Raw genomic sequence first — 21,945 nt, forward strand, 5'->3', positions numbered from 1 at the left:
CTTTTATTTTTAAAAATAAATTAATTCTATATAATTAAATTAAGAATAATTTTGGTATTTAAATATATAAAAGGAAAGATTATTTGAGTTTTGGGATAATTTTTTTAAAAAAAAAATCAATAAGATATAAAATAATGTTAGAATTATTTATTAATAATAAATATATTTTAAAACTCAGGCATTGTTGTGGTTGTGTCTTTTAGCTTATATAGCTTAGGATTGATGCAACATTATTTGATTCTTCTTGTCTTAAAAACCAAAAAACTATGAAATTCAAACAAATAAAAATAAAAACAGATTGATAATGATCTTTAATTAATACTTGTAATTTGAATGAATTTAGTTTTATGAAGAAAATATATGAAATTGAAGACGATGCGGGCAGCAGTGCAATAATTTACATCAAAAACGAGATTTATCAAAAGCCATAACCAAGAGTAGGAGGGGATAGATTCCGTTCATAGAACGAGATTTATAATAACATCAAACATTCGATGATGATGATGATGATAATGATCAACATATATATATATGTCTGTCAAATTCTTATTAGTATTACTACTACTAGTTCCTCCAATCGGAATCAGAAGCACCACCACCGCCGCCGCCACCCCTTGAGTAACGAGAACCACCGCCACCATTTCCACCATACCCACCACCGCCATTTCCACCATAACCACCGCCACCATTTCCACCATAACCACCACCACCGCCACCATTTCCACCATAACCACCACCGCCGCCACCATTTCCTCCATAACCACCACCGCCACCGCGTCCACGACCGCCTCCACCGTAACCACCACCTCCACCGTAACCTCCACCACCTCCACCATAACCGCCGCCTCCACGGCTGTAACCTCCTCCTTCACGATTGTAACCACCACCTCCTTCACGACGACCACCGCCGCTTCGGAAACCACCACCGCCACCGCTTCCTCGAGACTGAGCCTCGTTGACAGTGATGTTACGGCCATCGAGAGATTGACCGTTCATTCCTTCGATCGCATCCCTCAACGATTGCTCATCTTTGAACGTAACGAAGCCGAAACCTCTAGATCTGCCGGTCTCGCGATCGTTAATGATCTATAAAATCGAACAACACAGAAGAGACGGGGCATGGATCAGAATTCAGATCCAATCGTAAAAATTGAAGATGCAAATGAATGAATGTAAACAGAGATCTAAAGTGGAAATGAATCGATCGATCTTCATCTTGAAGATGAACGTACCGCAATATTCATGAGATCAAGTAGTAGTAAAAGTAACATATAAGAGTAACGAACGACAGAGTAACATTAAAACCAGAGAGTAACATATTCAGATCTGGATGGATCCGATCTCCGCGACGAGGAGGAGGCGATACAAACGGACCTTCGATTCGACGACTTCACCGTACTGAGAAAATGCCTTCTCCAGGTTGTGATCATCGGTGGTCCATGCTAGCCCACCTACGAAACATCTATATTCGGCCTCACCCATTTCAATGAAAGATAATTCAATTCAATGCAATAATGAAAGTATTTTGGAACTCCTTCTTAAATAAAGCTTGAATCTGACTAGGGTTAACATATATCTCCATCAAAGGCTAACCCTAGTTAAATATGGAGATATTTTATGTATCATCCAAGGTCGGCCTTTCGTGTCGCCATGGAATTATGGATAGATAGACTTCTTCTTCTTCAATTCATATTTTCCTTTTATTTAACTCAATTTCTTCCAATACTATATTTGAATATATTAACTCACCTATTTGTGATATTATGGTATACAACATATTAATAAACAAACATTTTGATAAAGACATATATAATTACGTAACTATCAAATATATATATATATATATATATATTCCTTTTTATTTTTATCCTCAAGATTAGAATCCAATGTCCATTATTTATTCTCTTCATTTCTTTATTTATTAAAAGAATATAGATGAATAATAAATTCATCCTTCAATTTATGAGAGATGTTTGTATATACCTTCTTCATACTAAAATTGCCCCCAAAAAACACTATAGTGAGGAGTTTTGATTATTATTTTTTTTTTATACTTTTTGGACTAAAAATAATTTAATATTCAATTTTAAATATTTTTAACAAGAATCAAATTTAAATTTTTTATTACAATAATATAAAATTTTCTATCATTGGTCAACTTATTTTTTATATTCTATATGATATTTATGTTTACTACAAGATATGTTTGATAACCTTGAAATTGGCATTGAAGTTAGAATTGAAGGGTCCAATTTTAATTCTTATATTTGTTAGACACTTTAATATTAAGAATTAAAATTTGAATTAGAATTTTAATGGAATTCAATATAGTGTAATTTTATAGTTTCAATTCCAATCTTTTTAGGCTGAATTCTAATTCCAAATTAACACGTTTTTCACGTTTTTGACATGTTTAACACGTTTTTACACATTAAACACGTTTAACACATTTTTAACACGTTTAACATGATTTTATGTTTTTGGCACGTTTAATACGTTTTTAACACGTTTAACACGTTTTTGACACATTTAACATGTTTTTCACGTCATTGACATGTTTAACACATTTTTGACACGTTTAACACGATTTTCACGTTTTTAACACGTTTTTGACACATTTAACACGTTTTTAACACGTTTAATACGATTTTCACATTTTTAATAAGTTTTTGACACGTTTTTCACGTTTTTAACACATTGAATACGATTTTCACGTTTTTCACGTCATTGACACGTTTAACACGTTTTTGACACGTTTAACACGATTTTCACGTTTTTGACACGTTTAACAAATTATTGATACGTTTAACACGATTTTCTCGTTTTTAACACGTTTTGACATGTTTTTGACATGTTGAACACGATTTTCACGTTTTTAACACGTTTTGGACACGTTTAACACGTTTTTCACGTTTTGACATGTTTTTACACGTTTAACATGATTTTCATGTTTTTAACATGTTTTTGACACGTTTTGACATGTTTTTACACGTTTAACATGATTTTCATGTTTTTAACATGTTTTTGACACGTTTAACATGATTTTCACGTTTTGACACGTTTTTTATACGTCTAACACGATTTTCACGTTTTTAACATGTTTTGACACGTTTTGACACGTTTAATACGATTTTCACGTTTTTAACACGTTTTTGACACGTTTAACACGTTTTTGACACGTTTAATACGATTTCACGTTTTTAATATGTTTTTGACACATTTAACACGTTTTTCACATTTTTAACATGTTTTTGACACGTTTGACATAGTTAACATGTTTTTGACACGTTTAACACGTTTTTAACACATTTAACATGTTTTTCACGTTATGGCATGTTTAACAAGTTTTTCTCTTATTTCGCACGTTTAACACATTTTTGATATATATAACACGTTTTTACGTTTTTTACACGTTTAACACATTTTTTATATGTTTCACACGTTTTTACATTTTTGACACGTTTAACACATTTTTAACACATTAAATACGTTTATCATATTTTTGGTACATTAAACACGTTTTTGACACGTTTTTCACGTTTTTGGCAAGTTTAACACGTTTTGGTATTTTTAATAGATTTTTGGCACGTTTAACACGTTTGATAAATTATGGCACATTTACCACATTTTGACATATTTAATACATTTTAACCCGTTTAACACACTTGTGACATGTTTAAAACATGTTAAATATGTCAACAATGTGTTAAACATGTCAAAAACGTGTAAAACGTGCCAAAAATGTATTAAACTCGTCAAAATGTGTTAAACATACCAAAAACGTGTTAAACATGTTAAAAACGTGTTAAACATGTTAAACATGTTAAAAACGTGTTAAACGTGCCAAAATGTGTAAAACGTGCCAAAAACGTGTTAAACATGTGAAAAACGTGTTAAACATGTGAAAAACGTGTTAAACATGTGAAAAACATGTGAAAAACATGTTAAACATGTTAAACATGTTAAAAACGTGTCGAAATCTGTAAAACGTGTCAAAAATGTGTTAAACATTTGAAAAACATGTTAAACGTGTACATGTCAAAAACGTATTAAACGTGTCAAAAACATGAAAAACGTGTTAATCTTATCAAAACGTGTGAAAAACATGTTAAACGTATTAAAAATGTCAAAAACGTGTTAAATGTGCCAAAAACGTGAAAAATGTGTTAAACATGAAAAACGTGCCAAAACGTGAAAAAATGTTAAATGTGTCAAAATGTGTAAAACGTGTGAAAAACGTGTTAAACATGCCAAAAACGTGTTTAACGTGCCAAAATGTGTGAAAAACGTATTAAACATGTTAAACGTATTAAAAATGTCAAAAACGTGTTAAATATGCAAAAACGTGAAAAACGTGTTAAACGTGAAAAACGTGCCAAAACGTGAAAAACATGTTAAATGTGTTAAAATGTGTAAAACGTGTTAAACATGCCAAAAACGTGTTTAACGTGCCAAAAACGTGTGAAGAACATATTAAACATGTTAAACGTATTAGAAATGTGAAAAACGTGTTAAATGTGCAAAAATGTGAAAAACGTGTTAAACGTGAAAAACATGCCAAAACGTATTAAACGTGTCAAAAATGTGTAAAACGTGTTAAAATGTCAAAAACGTGTTTAACGTGCCAAAACGTGAAAAACGTGTGAAAACGTGTTAAACAAGTTAAACGTATTAAAAATGTCAAAAACGTGTTAAATGTGCCAAAAACGTGAAAAACGTGCCAAAACGTGAAAAACGTGTTAAACATGTCAAAAATGTGTAAAACGTATGAAAAATGTGTTAAATAAGCCAAAAACGTGTTTAACGTGCCAAAAACGTGAAAAATATGTTAAACGTGTGAAAAACGTGTTAAACATGCCAAAAACGTGAAAATGTGTTAAACTTGTCGGAATGTGTGAAAAACATATTAAACGTATTAAAAATGTCAAAAACGTGTTAAACATATCAAAAACGTGAAAAAACATGTTAAACGTGTGAAAATGTATTTTAAGTGTGAAAACGTGTTAAACATGTCAAAAACGAGTTTAAACGTGCCAAAAACGTGTTAAACGTGTAAAAAACGTATTGAACGTGCTAAACATGTTAACCATATCAAAAACGTGTTAAACATGTCAAAAACGTGTTAAACATGTCAAAAACGTATTAAACGTGTCAAAAACGTGAAAACATATGTAAGAAGTTAACAATTTTTAATCGATATTTTATTTTACAAACATAGGAATTGAAATTGAATTACAATTTTATCATCTTCCCAAACATAAAAATTGGAATTGAATTACAATTCTATAATTTTTCCAAACATAGGAATTGAATTGTAATACAATGTCAATTCTCATTGAATTGGAATTTGAATTAGAATTTCAATGTCAATTTCAATTCCAATTCTCCCTCATCAAACGCACCCTTATATGCATTATCGTTTTGTCGAGTCTAGTATATGTCTAAAATTCAGAAATATGCATATTGTTTATGTCATTTATTTTGCAATTAAACATAATTTATTGTAATGTTTATTAAAATTAGAGAAAAGAATGTTTGCATTGTAATGTTCATTTCCATAAGTCACAATTATTTTGTCCATTTCTTTCAAAATCGTCATTTTGAGTTGAACAAGGTTTTTGCTACATCATGTACCATCATTCCTAAAGGGTGAACTTCAAGTTCTCCTTATACTTGTTTCTTTCATTAATTTCTTGTCATTCTTTAGCAAAACATTCAAACATTATAGTTTGTTTTTGTTATATGTTACTTTTTTCTTAAAAAATACTAAATTAAATTTTATTATTTTTGAAAAAGTTAATCTTTATTAAAAAATTTGATGCACATCAATCCTTAGAAATAAAATAATACACTACATTTCACCACTATAATTACAAATCACTCTATTGAGATAGGTACTTATCTTTATTTTATATAATGATATTTTAGTTACTAATATTTTTATCAATTATATAAAATTAGGAGCAAAATTGTTAAAATCTCGAGTTAACTCTTAAAATCTTAAAATTTTACGATTTCACATTAGGTTAACGAGTCTGGTTTTAAGTAAACTCTTAAATAGGTAAACTCTTACGATTTTAAATTTACGGTAATAAGATTTGACGATTTTACGAGTTTATAAATAATTTCGATTTTACGATTCTATACGATTTTACGTTTAAAAAATCAAATATATGTTTAAATATTAAAAAATAAAGTTATTTTTTATTCAAATAAATTAATAAATATAATTGGTTTTTTAAGTATAATTTTTAGTAATATTATTTACTTATTATTATTTTTTAATTAATTTTATATTTAAATATATAAATTTTTAAAATTAGTTAGGTATAAAATACTTAATTATATATAAATAATAATAATATATACTATTATTTTTTAAAATTAAACTCTCACGATTTCAAATAAACTCTAGATTTTACTAGTTTACAATTGGGTAACGATTTTACGTAAATTCTCGATTTTGACAGCTTTAAGTATTCTTCCATTTTATAAAGACAACCTATATTTAATTATGGGTAAATAATTCTCAACATTAATAATATATCATCTTCTTTCATCTTGGTTGTTATTTCTTAATTTTATTCTAGATTTCATCTTTTACACTTAAATTTAACATACCTAATTTTTTTAAACTACCGGATTTTGCAGGGTTTGCAACCTCATTGAGGAGCATATTGTAATTGCGTTTAGTAAAAAAAAACTTGAAAATGGCCTTTGAGTTGATAAAGCTCTCACATTACCAGATTTTTCGAATAGATGAATTTTTAAAAAAAAAACTCTTCAATAAATTGAGAGAATTTTCACCTACTTTAAATTTTCGAGGACATTCAAAGGCTATTTCTACATCCACCGGCAATCATCTTCCCTTCCTTGTCACGTCCCACCAATACAATACAATACAATACAATACAACAAAAAAAACATTTTTGTTCACATTGTAAATTGATGCATCACAATTTACTTTGAACCCGCCTTCATGTGATTTTCATCACTTATTGTCTTCGATAAGGAACTCATCCAAAAGTATTTTCAACTTAATTAGCTAGGTTACTTTCAAAAAGAAATTGCTTGCTATATCACTTTTCATATGAGAAGCGAATGGCCCATTGTTATGTTGTATCCAACATTCCAACCCACGTAATGATATCAAATTAGCCCAAATTAAATTATTCAAAATTTTAAATAACACCAACAAAACCAGGCCTTTGTCAGTTGGGCTAGTCTTCGTTTTAGTCTTTTAAGGTATGAAACTTTTTGTTAATCTTAGCCGTTGCCCAATGAATTTTTGTTTCATCTGTAATAATAAATTAAGTTTTTTAATTCATTATTATTTTTTTATAAAAATATTTGAAAAGTATAGAGATATATATAAATAAAATAAAAAATAATAATTTTAAATAAATAGTATTTTAATATTTTTTTAAACTATTTAAATAATTCAAAACACAAGCCTTATATACATTTTCAATTAAACTAAATCATCCATTTCAATAATTAACCCAATATTTTAAATTGTCTCACATTATTGTATAGTACTTTTTTTTATCAAATCTTACTTGTTTTATTTAAACTGAGATATTCAAATATTAAATTATATTTATTTAATTTATTTTGAACATTTTATTTAAATAAATATTTATTTATATCAATAATTTATTCTTAAAAAAGTTATTATTTTCAAATAATCCTATATCAAAACACACTTAAAAAAAAGTAGGAGTATTATAATTGAAAGAGGATAATGGTTATGAAAATAATATTAATCCCTCCAAAAATAAAGTAGGTTAAAAAATATCTTACACGTTGGTTGGTCCAGATAAGAACACGTATGTTAGTCACCTTTATCAATAATGGACTTTGCATTGCCAATGACAAATTGACAATGCATATTTGAGCCCAATGAAATAATAGTTTTATTACATAATTTGAGATTGAGATAAATGTCATTATTATTATATATTTTCATCCTACATGTCACCTTTCCTTTATTTCTTTTTTTCTCTTTGAGCTTGTTTGATATATTTAAGGATTTATCAGGTTTATCTAAAAAAAATTGATAAAATAATTGGTTATTTAAAATTTGTGTAAAATAATTATGAAAATAATATTTTTTTGAAATGGTAAGAGACATTACCTAATATACAAAGGTAACTTGTGGATATTTAGAATAGGAGATTGTGTTATTTATACTAGTTTTTTATATTAAAAAATAAAATTATTAAAATAATTTTTTATATTTAAAATTTAATAAAAATAAAGTAAGAGTATTATAATATTTTAACTAATAAATTAAATAATTTAATGATTATTATAATATTTTAATTTTTAAAAATTAATAATATGTTATGCTAATTTTTCTTAATTTAAAAAAAAAAGTTAAATTTAAACGAGCTCTCAGAATAAATTATATAAAAATGGTCCAAGTCAAGTTGAGATAGATAGGCTACCAGCTAGCTAATTAGAGGAGTAGCAATGATCACAATATTCCAAACAAGTTGGTTCGTTTTATTTTGTCTACTCTATTATAATTACGTCCCCCATGTTCTCTCTATGACTTTTATTTTCTAAATAAAAATTAACCTATAGAAATTATAAATTATTCTTATTTTAAAGAGAAAGACATCCATTATGAACTTATAGTCATTGTTGGTAATAAATAATTTTTTTTAGTTGGACTAAAATTCGTTACAGTCCCTATACAATCTGTTTATATATAGAGGTGTGTATTTGATTTATTGACTATTTATATTAACAAAAATATATTTTAGTTTTTATATATAAAATATTCTAGCATTTAGACTATAAAAGTGTCATATAAAAAAATTTCAACCCCATAGTTGCAATGCAAGACCGATAATTAGATAAAATCTATGAGGTAGAAATGGAAGAAAATATGCCTGTTCTTTTTAAATTAAATTGAAGAAAATACTAATAGATAGTGATAGAGGAGGGAATTAGGGGAAGAATGACATATTATTCTATGACTGACTGTAAAAAGATAAAATATGAGAAGAGAGAAAAATTTTATTAATTTTTCAACAAATTAAATTGTTTATAAAGTAATTCTTCCTCAAATTCCCTCCTCAATCATAATATACCCTAGTTTTTTTTTTGTTCTATTATTATTATTATAAGGTAGATACACTTACATTATTAATAAAATATTAAGATGTGAGTCCCTTTATAATATAATTTATTATAAAAAATGATTTCAGATATTAAGAATTAATAAAAAATAAAAATATTAATAAATAGTTTTGATAGACATTTATGTTATTATATATCAATTTATCACCTGATTTAAGAAAAAATTATAACTTTTTAGACATTTTTTCTCAACCAACTCATTTTGTTAAATTATTATATTAATAATTTAAAAATCTAGTTAATCTCCAAAAGAAAACATAACTCTAATGTAAAATCCGAAATGTTTGTCATCGCGGACCTCACAGGGACGGACCCAAGATCGGTGGTGGGTTGGCTTAAAATTTTTAGGGTGGGCTAAAGTTAAAAAACAAAAAAAAATAGATAAAACGGGTAAATAAAAGTAAGTTTTACCATTTTTTAATAATTAAATAAATAAAATAGTGAATTCTATTGATTTTTTTTTTAATAATTAAGGGATAATGTCACATTTTAACCGTAAATTTTTTTATTTTTTTTTCGAGGTGAGTTTGAGCCCACTCGAGCCTCTACATAGATACGTCCTTGCGACCTCATAACCTTATTAAGGAGCATTTTGCCCGACCACGTGGTCAACCTCTTACCCTCTCTCTTACTGTATTATAAAGCTCTAGAAATATTTGTAGAGAGTTTCTCAAAATGCTTAAAAATAATTCATGTATATATATTATAATATATTTAAATTAATTAAAATATTGAACTTACATCGTTATCAATGTCCTATGTTAAAATGTGAAATTTTATTAACTTAGTTATAGAATAGTGTAGTTATATTATTATGTTGTAAGTTTAAAACTTTTACATAGTATTCTTTATTTTAACTTTAAAATTAATCGTTTCAAGTTTATGAAGGGTAACTCAATACATTTTAAAATTAAGTATTATTATATATATATATATTTTTTTATTTTTTTTTATGAAAAAAAATACTTAGTAACTGAAATTTAAATTAAAACAATTTAATGATTTACCTTATATATAATTTGTTTTCCACAAACATATAGTTGCTAACACCTGAAATAAAATATTATAACAATAAATCAAATGAGTTAAGCTGTCAACATTAATATCAGTATATATATAAATAAATAAATGTACTAAGCAGTCTGCCTGGACTTCTTTAATCATCGGTATAAATAAGTCCTTGGAGAAGACTAGCTAATAATAATTGAGCTAGAATAATTATTAGTTAGCTTAATTAGTTGAAACAACTATATGTTTTTATTATTGTGGTTGAGAATTGAGATAATTAGCTAAAAACATAAATAGTTTTTTTCTTTTCTCATCTTATAAAAATAAATAGGAAAAGAATAATTTGATCATCCAATAATAAAATTTAGTTTTTAAATTGTATAGGATCCAAAGTCTAACAAACAAACAAAAAAAATCAAAAAAAGAAAAATAGAGAATTAAGAAAATGAATTGATCTTTTTTATTATTTTTCAAAAAAAATATTCTTAAATAATATATTTAATTAGAGTTACAAAAGTACCAAAATTGACTTTTTGTAGTATTATTTCAGATAATGGATAATACACCGTGATAATTATTTCTAGAGAGCAATGTTTTATCGTAATTATTTTTAAATTATCAAAATAAAAATTGAAATTAATTTGGTAAGAAAAATATGACTAAAGTAAATGAATTTTGTTTAGGTGAAAATTGTGTTTAGATAAATGTGTTTTTTATTTTCAAATTTTAGATGATCTTCTAGACAAGAATGACAAAAAAATATTGATTTTTTTACAAAATATTTTGTTGGGGCTGTACCTTTTTTTTATTAAAAATTTATACAATAATAAAGTTAAACTTAAATTTTGTAAGTAAAAAAGAACAACAATCAAGGAAAATATATTTAAGTTTTATATTATATTAATGGCATGTAGAGAAGAATATCAAGTGGCTATTAATTAGTCTAGGATGATATTTCCAAAGCCAATATCATTGAAACATGTCGTTTTGGCCTTCTATCATTATCACTATGACCTTTCCTTTTCGATATAGTGGAATTTTAGTGCATTAATTATACTACTTTAATTATTGATAAGACTTTATGTTTAAATTAATCTGTTTTTTATTCCACTAATCAATTAATTGTACATAAAATATTTTACAAATAATTTTTCTTTTAATATTTTGTGGTTAATTAAATGACTGAGTGAATCTGAATTGAATAACATTTTTTTTTTGTTAAGGTTAATATATATATGTTTTATAAATTTTTAAAACAAATTTATTAGGAAGTATAAATATAGTTTAAGTGTTAAGAATCGTTTTCTAAATATAAGAAAAATGAAGAGTTCGATTCAATACTTTTTAACATACTCATCAATTAATCATTCAATTATAACTATTGTAATTGAAAAAAAATACTAATTCTATTTTGAAAGTATTCATACGTGTTGGAAAAAAAAATACAATTTATAATAATTTAATAATTTATCATATCTTAACTAATAAATTATTTAAGAAAAAATGTTTAAAGTCAAGCTCAATCAAAATATAAAGTAATGATAAATATTAATAATCAATTTTAGACTACTCTACTAATTGAAAGTTCCACATTTGAAAACAAATATAATGCATTAGTTGGTAAGCATAATTTTTTTAATTATTTTGTTTAGACACTTCATTCTAGCTATAATAAGAAGGTTTGCCAATTAGTGAAAACTTACATCACATTCCAATACTTTTATGAAACAATAAATAAATGAGTAATGTTTATGAAATATCATTAGGGTAATTTAATTTTTTTTTATCTAAAAAATTAAATATTTTAGATTTAATTCTCACTTAAAAATATTTTAAATTAAAATAGAATACGTTAATTTCATAAATAAAAATATTATATTTGATTATAGTTTATATTAATTAAAAAATATCATATATTGTATTACTACTTCTTAGTACAGATGAAAAGAAAAAACTAATTGTTTACAACAAAATAAAACTTTATTGAATATATTTGAATAACTAGATCTAGATACAATATATAGTTTAATTTCCTCTAATCTTGTAAACATCAAACTAAGATGTTTAAATAACTAATATAATAAACTTTTCAAGTTAAAATGATTAATGTTATTTAAATTTAATTATTCAATAGTCACCAATAATTTTTTTTTTTATAAGAAGTTAATTCTTATTAATTAATTGGAGTTACATATATTAATTTATAAATAATATAATATAACATTTACACAATCAAAACAATAAAATTTTAAATAATACATCAAATTTGTAAAAACTAAAATTATAATGGAGATTATCCAACAATTTTGTATTTTTTAGGGTGACTCCAAAATAAATTGGTTTGAGTTCGATAAGGATGTTGGAAGAAATATAGCAAACCGAATAAACTAATTAAGCGGTGTCGAAAAATTTTTTACCGAATGAACTCCAAAGTTACTCGTGAGTCTCGACATCTATCCACCGATTGGATGACAATGTATTGTATAAAAGAAACTAGCGAAGAAGGTAAAATCACATGGGCATTGAATGCTAGGTTGAAACAACACTTAAAAAGAAACTCATCATAACGAAAGAATGACAGTGTGTTGACTAAATAACCAGTAAAGAATCACATATGATTGAATTAAGATCCATAAAAATATAAGCATTAACTACTAGAATAAACCAACAACTGAAAACAAAACTTAAAAAATATGGTTGTTGAAGAAAATAAGAATATTAACATAATTATTTGAAAGAAAATATATTATTAAAATATAATAATTGATAGAATATAATTTTTTTTTTCACATCTCAGCTAGAAGTTGCTCTAGTTTAAGTGTTAAGATAAACCTTATATATATATATATATTTTTTTTGTAACACTGTATTATCATATCAATTTCATATAAATACAAAAATATTTTTGACATGGTATTAGGGCCGTTGACGTCAAATTTTGCTGTCATCCACCGTAATTTAGTCCAGCTTCGATCATCGATGCACTTGTGTGGTCAAATTTTGATTTCGACTATTTTCTTAATTTTCGGATTTGATTTGGTTTTCTGAATTGTCTAATACTTTATGATTCGACGAGCAGTCTGAGTTTTTGCTGAATCTTTTGATATATATTTTGCCTGGTTATTGGTATTTTTTCTACCTTGGATTCTTCCTTTATATCTCTCAATATGGATCGTGTGGAGGCATCTGATCTTACGGTTAGGTTGTCAAGAGACAACTATGATTTGTGGTCTGAATTTATAAAGTGTTTTTTAATTGGTAAAAAGTTGTGGCGATATATCACGGGTGACTTCATTGTACCAGTAAAACCTGTTGGATCGTGTGGAAAGTTTGTACTGGTATAGTGAAGTCACTAGTGATATATGCCACAACTTCCTACTAATTAAAAAACTCTTCATATATTCATATCACAAATCATATTGTCTCCTGACAACATAACTGTAATACCAGATACTTTCACACGATCCATATTGAGAGACATAAATGAAGAATTCAAGACAAAAAAATATATCAATTACCAGCCAAAAAATATATCAAAAGATTCAATAAAGAACTCAAACTGCTCAGCAAATCAAAAAGCAATAGAGAATTAAAAAACCAAATGAGCTTCGAAAATAATAATAAAATTGTCGAAATCAAAATATGTCCGCACAAGTGCGTCAATGATCGAAGCTGAACTGAATTGCGGCGGATAACAACAAGATCTGATGGCAGAAACTCTAATACCATATTTGAAAAAGAGAAAAATATTATATTGAATCTTATATATTAAAAATTAGATAAGTTACGTCTAATATATAGACATTACATTAGAATTATAAAGAAACTAATATAATATAATATTAATATTATCACACTTTCTTATAATATTTTACAATATATTATATTTATATTATAACTTTGTTCTGTATTTTTTTTTATCTCATATAATTTATTTATTAATTAATTCTATTGGACTTTTTTTTATTTTTTATTTTTTTAATCTCACATAATTTAATTATTTATTAATTAATTCTAAGATTTAGCATTTGACTTTTTTTTTAATTACATAGATAATTTTTTTAAATGGTCCATGAATTACTTAGATATAAATATTATTTTTTCCAAGTTTAAATATATCATCCTATCATATGTAACTTTTGTTTGTAGACGCGAAAAATTATATATAATATTTTTCCAGGATTAGCAAAACATCATTAAAAAATGCTTATATTCACCTGAAAATAAATAATTGTAAGATAACAACTTTCAAATAAATAAAATCAAGCCAATTGAATTTACTTTATTTATTTAGTTTAAGAAATAAGCTTCATGATTTATTGCTTCTATGGTTATTGGTTATTTAGTTATTGAGCCTTTTCAGAAATGGTTATTATCAACAATAAATTGTAATAAATAATTTAAATTGAGATTATAATCTTACAATACAAACATCAATAATATTATATGAAAATGTATGATTCTCAAAATAAATTTAGGAATTTCTCATCAAAAATGGATCCATATAATTAGAAACATTAATTTTCAAATATGTAAATTGTTTTATTAATTTGATATCCACCCCCATTGTTTAGCGTTGAATATTTGCCAATAATGGTTGATACTCAAGTTTTTCCATTATAAGCTTGATATATATTCAATAAAATTTTCACTTAAAATTATAAATCAAGTAACCAATTCATTCATTAAATGGATCATTTTTTCAATTTTTTTAGTGAGATCCAACACCAATGATAAACTAACTAAGGAAATACTATTTAAAATAAGATCAAGAATAATAATTAAGTTTAATCACATGTTTATTGCCATATTAGATATCAATCTTACTATTACTATCAGATACTTAGACGGAGAAGAAAATCTATAAAATATTACTTTCCGTGTTTGACTAAAATAATTTGTTTATTACTGATAAATTAAGACTCTTTATATATATATATTTTAACTAATCATTATAACAAACTAACATAACAATTTAATAATGACATTCTACTTAATATATATATATATATATATATATATATATATATTTTAAAATTTTAAAATGTATATTATAATTTAAAATATACATTTGTATAATCATTAAACTTAAATTAGATTTTGTTAGTTAAGATTAAATGGAAAGCGACTATAAATTGAAAGAATTAAAATAAAACCCCATTAGGATTGTAGATAATAATAATAATAAAATAAAGAATTGAAAAAGGTAAAATAATTAGGAATTTCATTTGAAAGAGTGTACGTCGGCCACTGTGTGATAGGAGAGAGAAAGGTCGTCGTCTCCACTTGAGAGAGACGGAGAAGAATGTAGCTAGCTAGCTAGCTGGAAGAGCCATTGACTTGACTTAGCCAACTCTCTCTCTCTCTCTCTCTCTCTCTCTCTTTCTTTAATTACAAACCCATCTCCTATTTTCACCATTACTGTCCTCCAATCAAAGAAGACACACGCCGTGATTCCGCCATACCCAGAGAAGCTATTTGATTGAAGGTTTCTTTTTTTCTGTCTGTATATTCAAAACATGATTCCTATTTGAATTGAAGGTGCAAAATTTTGAAGAAATGGTGAATAGGGTATTTACGATTCTAGCATGTATCATATTATTTTTACTCTTCGACGATACATTGGAACAAACATTACCCAGCGAGAGGGCGGCTCTAAAACAACTCCGGTCGTCTTTAGCTTTGAGAAGAAAAGAATGGCCTATTAAATCTGACCCATGTTCATCCTGGACTGGCATTCAGTGTCAAAACGGTCATGTCGTTGAGATTAATATTTCTGGGTTTAAGCGAACCAGAGTTGGCGGTCGAAACCCTCAGTTTGCGGTTGATTCGCTCGCTAATCTCACTATTCTGTCTTCTTTTAATGCTTCGAATTTCAACCTTCCGGGTCCAATTCCAGACTGGTTTGGCTTGCGCCTCAGCTCCCTCAAATTACTCGATCTTCGGTCTTGTTCAGTCACCAATTCGATCCCGTCAAGTTTAGGAGCTTTGAATAATCTCACAATTCTGGTTTTATCTAATAACAGCGTTACCGGGACAATTCCTTCGAGTTTAGGGCAATTATCCAGTCTTTCATTTCTCGATCTTTCACAAAATTCTCTAACTGGATCAATTCCTTCGTCTTTCTCATCTCTTCTCAATCTCACTTTTCTTGACATCTCTTCAAATTTCCTCTCTGGTATCATCCCTCCCTTCATTGGAAGCCTTTCCAAGATGAAATCCCTCAGTCTTTCTAATAACAGTCTTTCTTCTCCAATACCTTCTCAACTTGGTAATCTCACTAACCTGGTTCATCTTGATCTCAGCTTTAATTCTTTATCGGGTACATTTCATGCAGAATTATGGTCTCGTATGCCTGAATTGGTTCTTCTTGATGTATCTAACAATATGCTCACTGGTACTCTATCAAATCTTACATTAAACTCCAGCTCAACTGCATTATTGAACCTCTCTAGTAATATGTTTTATGGAAGTCTCACAACTGTTCTAAAAAGTTTCATTCTCACCGATCTATCTTCAAATTATTTTCAAGGAATTGCTCCGAATGACGCTCTAAGGAATGAAACCCTGGATAGAAATTGTCTTGGAGGTTTGTCTAATCAGAGGACGGCTGCTGATTGTTCATCTTTCTATTCTGATAAAGAGATTCCTTTTGATAATTTTGGGCTGCCAAATGCCACTGGACCTCCTATTAATAAGAAGAATCGTCACCGAAGCCTAATCATATTGGCAGTGGTGTTAGGTGGTGTCGGGATTATTGCAATTTTTGCAGTTCTTACGCTTCTGATAATACTCTGCAGCCGGAAGAAGGAACAGTCGGATAATCAAAGGGAGATTAACATTCAGAACGGTCCTTCAACTGCAACCTCCCCTGGATTTACGCTAAACTTTTTGAATTTGGGAGAGGGGTTTACATACGAGAAGATTATTCGTGCGACAGATAATTTCAGTGATGGGAATCTAATTAAAAAGGGTCATTCTGGTGATCTTTTCAGGGGATTATTGGAAAACGGAACATTTGTGGTGATTAAACGAGTGGATTTGTCTTATGAGTCGGAGTTGGACTTTTTCAGCAAGGTTTCTCATACAAGATTTGTTCCTCTTTTGGGATATTGCTTAGAGAAGGAAAATGAGAAGTTTTTGATTTACAAACATATGCCTAATGGAGATTTGACGAGCTCTTTCTATAGGAAGAAGAAACCAGAGGATGATAGCTTACAATCACTGGATTGGATAACGAGAATAAAAGTTGCAATTGGAGCTGCAGAGGCTCTATCTTATCTGCATCATGAATGTTCTCCGCCAATGGTCCACAGGTATCCGCCCATTTCTTGTTGTTTTTCGTATGCAAAACCGTCTTGTCTGATTATTGCATTTTTACTGACATCTTGTTTTATTTTTTTAAATTTGAAGAGATGTTCGAGCTAGTAGTATACTCTTAGATAATAAATTTGAAGTACGGTTGGGAAGCCTTAGCGAGGTACGCGTTCAAGAAGAGGATGCTCATCAAAAGTCGAGTAAAAGTCAGTCGCCGTTACCACAACCACAGTATGTATTCTTTATAAAGACAAGTCGTTTTTTTCGATATGAAGGTGGTTTGTAGCTAATGAATCAATCTCCTCTTTGTCTTTTGCAGAGGATCCGACAAAAGCAGTTCTGGTATGTTCTTTTCTATCTGTTACAACTTTTATTACTTGAAGTTCCCACAAGAGTAGATGGTTGTTTGTTTATGTCCAAACCTTCTAATTGTCTTCTTTTTTGAATCTGGTTCTGGGTCTCTGGGATACAGATTTAGACCCTGAAATTTGTCTTCAAACTTATCCTTTAAGGGTTTGACAGTTATGTTTTTTTTTTGTTTACCAGGTTCATCAACATGGACATTTGCGAATGACGTATACTGTTTCGGAAAGGTATTGTTGGAACTGATAACGGGCAAGATAGAACTGGATGGATCAAAGGATGAATCTGCAATAAAGGAATGGTTAGAAGCAAGTTTACCTTGTATAAGTATATATGAGAAGGAGCTTATAACAAATATTGTGGATCCATCACTAATCATAGATGAAGATTTGTTAGAAGAAGTATGGTCAATGGCTATTGTTGCCAAATCTTGCCTAAATCCGAGACCATCTAGAAGGCCATTGATGAGATATGTTGTGAAAGCATTGGAAAATCCTTTGAAAGTCATAAGGATTGAAAATACAAGTTCTGGCAAGTTAAGAACTATTTCATCGACAGGTTCTTGGAATACTGCGTTTCTTGGCAGTTGGCGTCATAGTAGTTCGTCTGATGCAGGCAAGGAAGGGATAATGGGGAGATCAATTTCAAGAGGAGGGGGGCAAAATGCTGCTGCTGCCATTGATCGTCCATTGTCTATGAGACCTCTTTCCAGGGAGAACCTTCCGGAAGCAAACATTTGCTGATTGTTTATCATTAATGATATGATGATATGGGGAAGGTGGGGAAAAGAGGGTATATAATTTGGTGGGGTTTTCTTTGTTTATGTTTAGGTTGGTGATGGCAATTGATCAATTGATCAGTTGGGCATGTGTTCTTGGTTTTGGTTTGTAATTGTTGATATTTCTTAGTAAAGAGGATTGCAAACTATGATGATTATTGGGAGATTTTGGATTGAAATTTGAACTCCAATGTAAATAAAATGGGGGTTCTTCTGCAAAGACATACTTTAGAGCAAGTCTTGTCTGCAGACCAAATTTCCGAAGTTGTCAAATTATTAAACCTTTTTCTCATAAATAATGCATCAATAACATCATGTTTCATGCTGAAGTATGAGTTCTAATGACTAGTCAATTTTTTTTTCTCTAATTTAGAAAATTAGCACACTTCATCGATAATCACATATTTAAACTTATATGTTTGAAGTGAGAATTGAATTTGTCACAAATATTATAATCACTTAATCCTAACCCAATTAATCTTCTATGTTAGTGGGCTTATTTGAGTCCCTATAACAATTCAATTTGTCCTTTATGAAACAAAAAAAAAATTAAAAAAAATTATTGAATCTGGCAATGGATATTCTTCAGTGTGGAATGTTTTGTTTATGATTGAGATATGGATATAATTCAGCACAAACAAACAAAAAAAATCCAATCAATCAATATTAATTTAATTATTATTTAAATTTTCTCTATATATCTCCTGCATCCTAAATATTAGAATATTAAGCATCATTTGATCCATAATTATATATATTATCTTTTCTTACAATTCATCACCAAAACCTTAAAGACATGAATTAATCAGTAATTATTGAAACTGACAATCATAACTAAAACACATATTTCAAACCAAAAAAAGGATTCTTTACAAATATGTTGTCAAATCAAAACCATCATTGATTATCATTCAAGAGGAACAAGAAATTCTAGTAAAAGATTATGATCAAAGATGGTAGAATTGGATGAACTATCTTCCCTGCCAGCCATGAATTGATTTTGGAACTAGTGATATTGAATTTGCAGCCTTCTCCAACCTACATGAAACTTGAGAAGTCATTATCATCGTGCAGAATAAAAACGTGTTATTAAGAGACGACCATGGAAACAACATCAGAAGGATGCAGACCTAGTTATTTCTTGTACAGCCTTCACTACATCGGAAGAATCTGTCTCCAAAACTTGACCTCCCAACACAATTTCATCTAGAATAGCATGCACCTGTAAAACAGTAAGCCTATATATATCAAATATACAACAAAGTTTACTTAATCATAAGTCTGTATTGTCTCGAATAATGCGACTTCTTTCAATACAAACATCAGAAAAGTAAAAGAGAGGGGAATAATGCCCCCCCTCCCCCCCAAGGATGACAGTTACGAACAATAAGCAGTCAACTACAAAGAATCTCAACAGTTCATCTGTAATTTAGTCTGAATCAACTTAAGAAGTCTCATGCTATGTTTCTTATATCTTCTAAATCAAGTTATCCAATTCTGTGATTACAAAATAATCCTGATAAAACAGAAATCAGGACTGTCTTTCCTTGATGTGATGTTTTGATTATAATTTACATATTCCTTAGCAGGCTCAGATCAAGAGAAGGAATTTAACCTTGTTAAAATTGAACACGATGTCGAGCTCACATACATTACTAAAACACTTGTCCAGACTCTCCACAAAAACTGCAAGAGAACAAAACTCAGGTAGACACATGTTAAAGTAGAATAGTGAAACAAGTATAGGAAACTGCAGTAAATTTCTTCTTTTAAGAAATCAGAGAAGATCATGAAATTGTCCTTTCACTGTTAAACTAGATTATTCAAAATGTAAAGAATTTGCGAGCAGATTTTCATGAAGCAAGAATGTGCAATCGTAGGATTATTACAAAATGTTTATCAATGTGGAAATGACTGATCATTACAAATGGACAAACCAATTAATTGCCAACTTTAAATTAAATTCTTATTTCAGTCAGCCATGCAAAGGCTAACTTATTATGTACTACTTCTTTGCTGCTTAAAGTATATAAGTCTCTTAGACTAAGTAGATAAGCATAGCCAGTTTAGGAGTGCAAAACTAGGTCTATTTAAGTTAACCTTCTCTTTGGGCCAAAAACACAATTATTTGGTTATTATGATATTTTCTTGGAAGAATTTCCTATAAATTTAGACCCATTCATTTCTGGATTTCTATACATAAGTGAATATATTGAGCTTATGCAATGGATCAAACTTTCTTCAAAAAGGGTACTTCGAAAAGGTGAAATCAGGAATGAAAATCTATTACAATTTACCTTGCATAAGATCTAGCATCGCTAGCTCATTTTCGTAGGTGTCAAATACAAAGACAAAGTACAGTGTTGCAAAGGTCTTGTAGACAAGCATAGCATCCTGCAATAATGGGGAATATAATATCAACCTCTACATCTAAATTTTGCAGAACATTAGCATCAAAAGCACTTGAGAAGCAAACTTTAGATCACAATAATTGTGCTTTGTTTTCATGTGATGACAATCAATTAACAATGCAAATCTCTAATCACCATCATAATTAGATTTGGAAGTACAATATCCAACTAAACGTTAACATCAACATAAAAGGAAATTTCGCAGCAAAATCATAATCACTAGAGAAAAATTACACATACTGGTCCAAAAACAGGATCGGCGCGGATGAAATTGCTGACATTCTCAGCCCTGCTGGACAGAACTGTTAATCACACGGAAGAGAAAAACAAATTCAGTAGTAGCTCTGGTTGTTTGTTCAGAGACTAGCTACCGATGTTATGTACGTGTTTGCGCGTGAGATAGAAAGAGACCTGCATAGATACTCCGAATCACTTCCTGTTGCTTCTCTACAGGCTTCCCTCGCAATCCAAGCCAGATTCAGTCAAGCAATATACAACCGACCGGGAAAATCTCAACATTTTGGATCTCGTTGCTACCAAAATGAAGATGTAATACACTAACCTGATAATCGTAGAATTTGACCAGACGAGGCTTGCCTTGATCATTCATCACTATCACTGCTCGTATCATTCTCTCAAGCTTTTCTCGCGACGACGTCACCTACAAATCCAGCGAATTTCAGATTCCGAACAGCCTGAAAACGCAATCTCAACACTCAAAATCCTTTCATTGGCAATCCAACTTCCATTTCTCTCTCTATTCGTCGATTAAACTCAAATAAGAAGAAAATGTCGGAACGGCGATTTAGGGTAATAAATTCGATCCAAATAAAAGTTTAGGGGGTAAAGTAATAATTATCCAATATTATAGGATTAAAATGAACTCTCTATAAAACATAAAACGCAAGAACGCAAAGT

The 21,945-nt window shown here is 28.7% G+C and overlaps 3 protein-coding genes across 5 annotated transcripts; 1 reads left to right on the forward strand and 2 right to left on the reverse strand.

The window, feature by feature from the left end:
- Positions 1 to 416: 416 nt before the first annotated feature.
- On the reverse strand, positions 417 to 1,527 carry LOC124932634 (glycine-rich RNA-binding protein 10-like). 2 transcript variants are annotated; one of them, XM_047473292.1, is made up of 2 exons: positions 1,375 to 1,527; positions 417 to 1,086 (listed from the first exon to the last, which is right to left on the reverse strand). In XM_047473292.1, the coding sequence occupies exons 1-2, from the start codon at positions 1,480 to 1,482 to the stop codon at positions 565 to 567; spliced, it is 630 nt and encodes a 209-aa protein (XP_047329248.1). In that variant the 5' UTR covers positions 1,483 to 1,527; the 3' UTR covers positions 417 to 564. The 2 variants fall into 2 exon arrangements, with proteins under 2 accessions (XP_047329248.1, XP_047329249.1); XM_047473293.1 differs by having other exon boundaries at positions 1,233 to 1,514.
- A 13,886-nt stretch (positions 1,528 to 15,413) lies between these two features.
- On the forward strand, positions 15,414 to 18,854 carry LOC124928897 (probable LRR receptor-like serine/threonine-protein kinase At2g16250). Of its 2 annotated transcripts, XM_047469145.1 has the most exons (4): positions 15,415 to 17,474; positions 17,572 to 17,706; positions 17,795 to 17,817; positions 18,022 to 18,854. In XM_047469145.1, the coding sequence occupies exons 1-4, from the start codon at positions 15,718 to 15,720 to the stop codon at positions 18,579 to 18,581; spliced, it is 2,475 nt and encodes an 824-aa protein (XP_047325101.1). In that variant the 5' UTR covers positions 15,415 to 15,717; the 3' UTR covers positions 18,582 to 18,854. The 2 variants fall into 2 exon arrangements, with proteins under 2 accessions (XP_047325102.1, XP_047325101.1); XM_047469146.1 differs by lacking the exon at positions 17,572 to 17,706 and having other exon boundaries at positions 15,414 to 17,474.
- A 467-nt stretch (positions 18,855 to 19,321) lies between these two features.
- Positions 19,322 to 21,790, reverse strand: LOC124931376 (AP-3 complex subunit sigma-like). The gene is made up of 7 exons (XM_047471826.1): positions 21,590 to 21,790; positions 21,439 to 21,481; positions 21,268 to 21,329; positions 20,914 to 21,010; positions 20,232 to 20,302; positions 19,747 to 19,838; positions 19,322 to 19,654 (listed from the first exon to the last, which is right to left on the reverse strand). Exons 1-7 carry the CDS (start codon positions 21,656 to 21,658, stop codon positions 19,588 to 19,590), a joined length of 501 nt encoding a protein of 166 aa, XP_047327782.1. The 5' UTR covers positions 21,659 to 21,790; the 3' UTR covers positions 19,322 to 19,587.
- Between the last annotated feature and the right edge of the window lie 155 nt (positions 21,791 to 21,945).

The sequence above is a fragment of the Impatiens glandulifera genome, chromosome 3 (assembly GCF_907164915.1).
Source record: "Impatiens glandulifera chromosome 3, dImpGla2.1, whole genome shotgun sequence".
In the NCBI taxonomy this organism is placed as follows: Eukaryota; Viridiplantae; Streptophyta; class Magnoliopsida; order Ericales; family Balsaminaceae; genus Impatiens; species Impatiens glandulifera.